The following is a 2,278-nucleotide window of genomic DNA, read 5'->3' as shown; positions in this document are numbered from 1 at the left end:
GAAACTGTATTTAATACTCTGGAATTACCTGTAGCAGGATATTCTCTATATCACTACACTGAATCAGGATCTTAAAATCAGAGATATCAACTCTTTGAAAAGATGGAATTAGTAGCTATTAAAAAAAAGTCATATTATCAAAGAATTACTGTTTTAAATTCATTTTGGCATTTAGGCAGCATCAAGGGATAATTATCCTTAAAAATATTTTATTATAATGACAACTCTTAAACAGAAATCCCTAGTATACTATCAGGGAGGAATATTATGTATTCCATTTCCTGTTCATAAACAGAATGTGTTTCCTACCTGCAGTTAGAGTGAACGGTCTTTGTTGATGCTCTCGTTATGCAGAATCCCTGAAAATCATAAAAATATGTGATGAGGTGAATTAAAACCAAGCAATAATAGTGAGGTCAAAAACAAATGGGGGAACACCTCTGCCCTACCCCACTTCTTTTCAAGACACAAATTTGGGAAGGAATATGTGCTGATATGTTGCAGATTGCATAGGACTGTTTGGCAAGATTTTGTGTCAGCAGAAATATGATGGACATTGAGGCGGTCTTGTCTAAAGTGACTTTAAATGATTTAGGTAAAATTGTTGGAGTTTATGCTTATCACTTGAGATTAATTTGTTGTTTTCTTGTGTGTATTCTTTTTCCTTGAAATATACAGGCATTTCAGTAGGACTATGGAGGAGCTGGTTCACGATCTAGTCTCAGCACTGGAAGAAAGTTCAGAACAAGCCAGAGGAGGTTTTGCTGATACTGGAGATCATTCTCGAAGTGTGTCGTGTCTTCTAAAGCGACAGGCAAGGAAAAGGAGGGGACGAAAAAGACGATCATTTACCACTCATCATCCTTGGGAGACTGGTCACTGCTTAAGTGAAGGTTCTGATTCCAGTTTAGAAGAATCAAACAAAGACTACAGGGAGAATCATGCTAGTAAGAAAGACCACAGTGACTCTGATGACCAGTTGTTGGTTGCTAAACGTAGGCCTTCCTCAAACTTAAATAACATTAGAGGCAAAAGACCTCTGTGGCACGAACCAGATTTAGCTGTTGACAGTTTGGGAAACAGGACTTTGCGCAGGAGAAGAAAGGTAAAACGAATGGCAATAGATCTGCCGTCAGAAGTCTCTAATGCACTGACAATAACACAACAGCAGGATAACAGCAGAGATCAAGAAATGGATAATAACAATAAATCATACCAACACCAAGAGTTTTCCAAGAGCAAAGTGAAAAAAAGAAAAGTAGCCGCAACACGACAAGGACCAGAAGTCTTGGATGAAGGAGTAGTTATAGAAAATGAAGAAGTGAACCAAGCAAATAAGGACAAAATGGAGTACGAGGAGCAAAAAGGCTCAGATGAAAACATGAGTGACAGGTTATTCTTTCTCTTCATTTTTGCAGAAATTTTGGATAGTATTCGTTTCCTTTTATGGTTGCTTGCATTGAGAATATTTGGGTTTTTCTTTAATACCAGACTTAAAATGCTAGCATTAGTAGCATCTGTTTTCACAAGTTAAGATTAATTTTTCTTTTGAAGTCTGCTGTTTTTAACAGATGAGTTGCTTAGGTTGAAGTATTCAGCATAGACTCATGTAGTAGAGGAATAAGCAAGAAAACAGTTTCTTGAAATTATACAATCTAATTGTTTTAAGATTAAGAATGACAAAATATACAAATGTTTAATATGTTCTGGATATTTCAACTGATGACAGGTCTTGGACAAAATTGAGTGTTTTTCCAATTTCTAGACATTGGTGCTTTGATTGTTATCTGTATTCATCAGAAAGGTTGTCAGTGTTTAGAGTCACCATTTAGACAATATGTTCTTATGTGTCATGGGCATAAAAAGTCTGCAGGTTGCCAAGGATATACATCATTTACGAAATGCAAAAACCAATTTACAGTTCAGAAACACCTGAGCTTACCATTAGAAAAATGGGGGAATGATGACCCTTTGGCAGTACACCTCATCCATCCATTCCAGACAGCAGTCATACTACAATGGTAATTGTTTCCCAGGTACCATTTTGACAACACAGTAAAGGTGTAAGTCATTTTTCCACCATGCACAAGGGATGTTACTTGCAAGGTGTGGTACACTTGATTATGTTTATTCCATGTGCCTTCTTTGAATGCAGAACTGTCAACAAGAAAGACTCATATTAAAACATCTAATTTTGGTCAGTTGCTTGACAGCACTAGTATCCCTGGTTTGTTGGGTTTTTTTGGGGTTTTTGTTTTGTTTTGTTCCCCCCCCCCCC

The 2,278-nt window shown here is 36.9% G+C and overlaps 1 protein-coding gene across 1 annotated transcript in view; it reads left to right on the top strand.

Moving 5' to 3' along the window:
• Positions 1-683: 683 nt before the first annotated feature.
• The window catches only part of GPATCH2 (G-patch domain containing 2), a 120,965-nt gene continuing 119,370 nt past the window's right edge, over positions 684-2,278 (top strand). The window contains exon 1 of the mRNA XM_026845830.1: positions 684-1,392. Coding sequence (XP_026701631.1) covers positions 695-1,392 — 698 coding nt within the window. The 5' untranslated portion in view covers positions 684-694. The remainder of the gene's footprint in view (positions 1,393-2,278) is intronic.

This window comes from Athene cunicularia (assembly GCF_003259725.1).
Source record: "Athene cunicularia isolate RWA chromosome 3 unlocalized genomic scaffold, athCun1 chr3_part1, whole genome shotgun sequence".
Lineage (NCBI taxonomy): Eukaryota > Metazoa > Chordata > Aves > Strigiformes > Strigidae > Athene > Athene cunicularia.
Note: the sequence above shows the minus strand (reverse complement) of the source record. Positions and strands in the feature narration are given on the sequence as shown.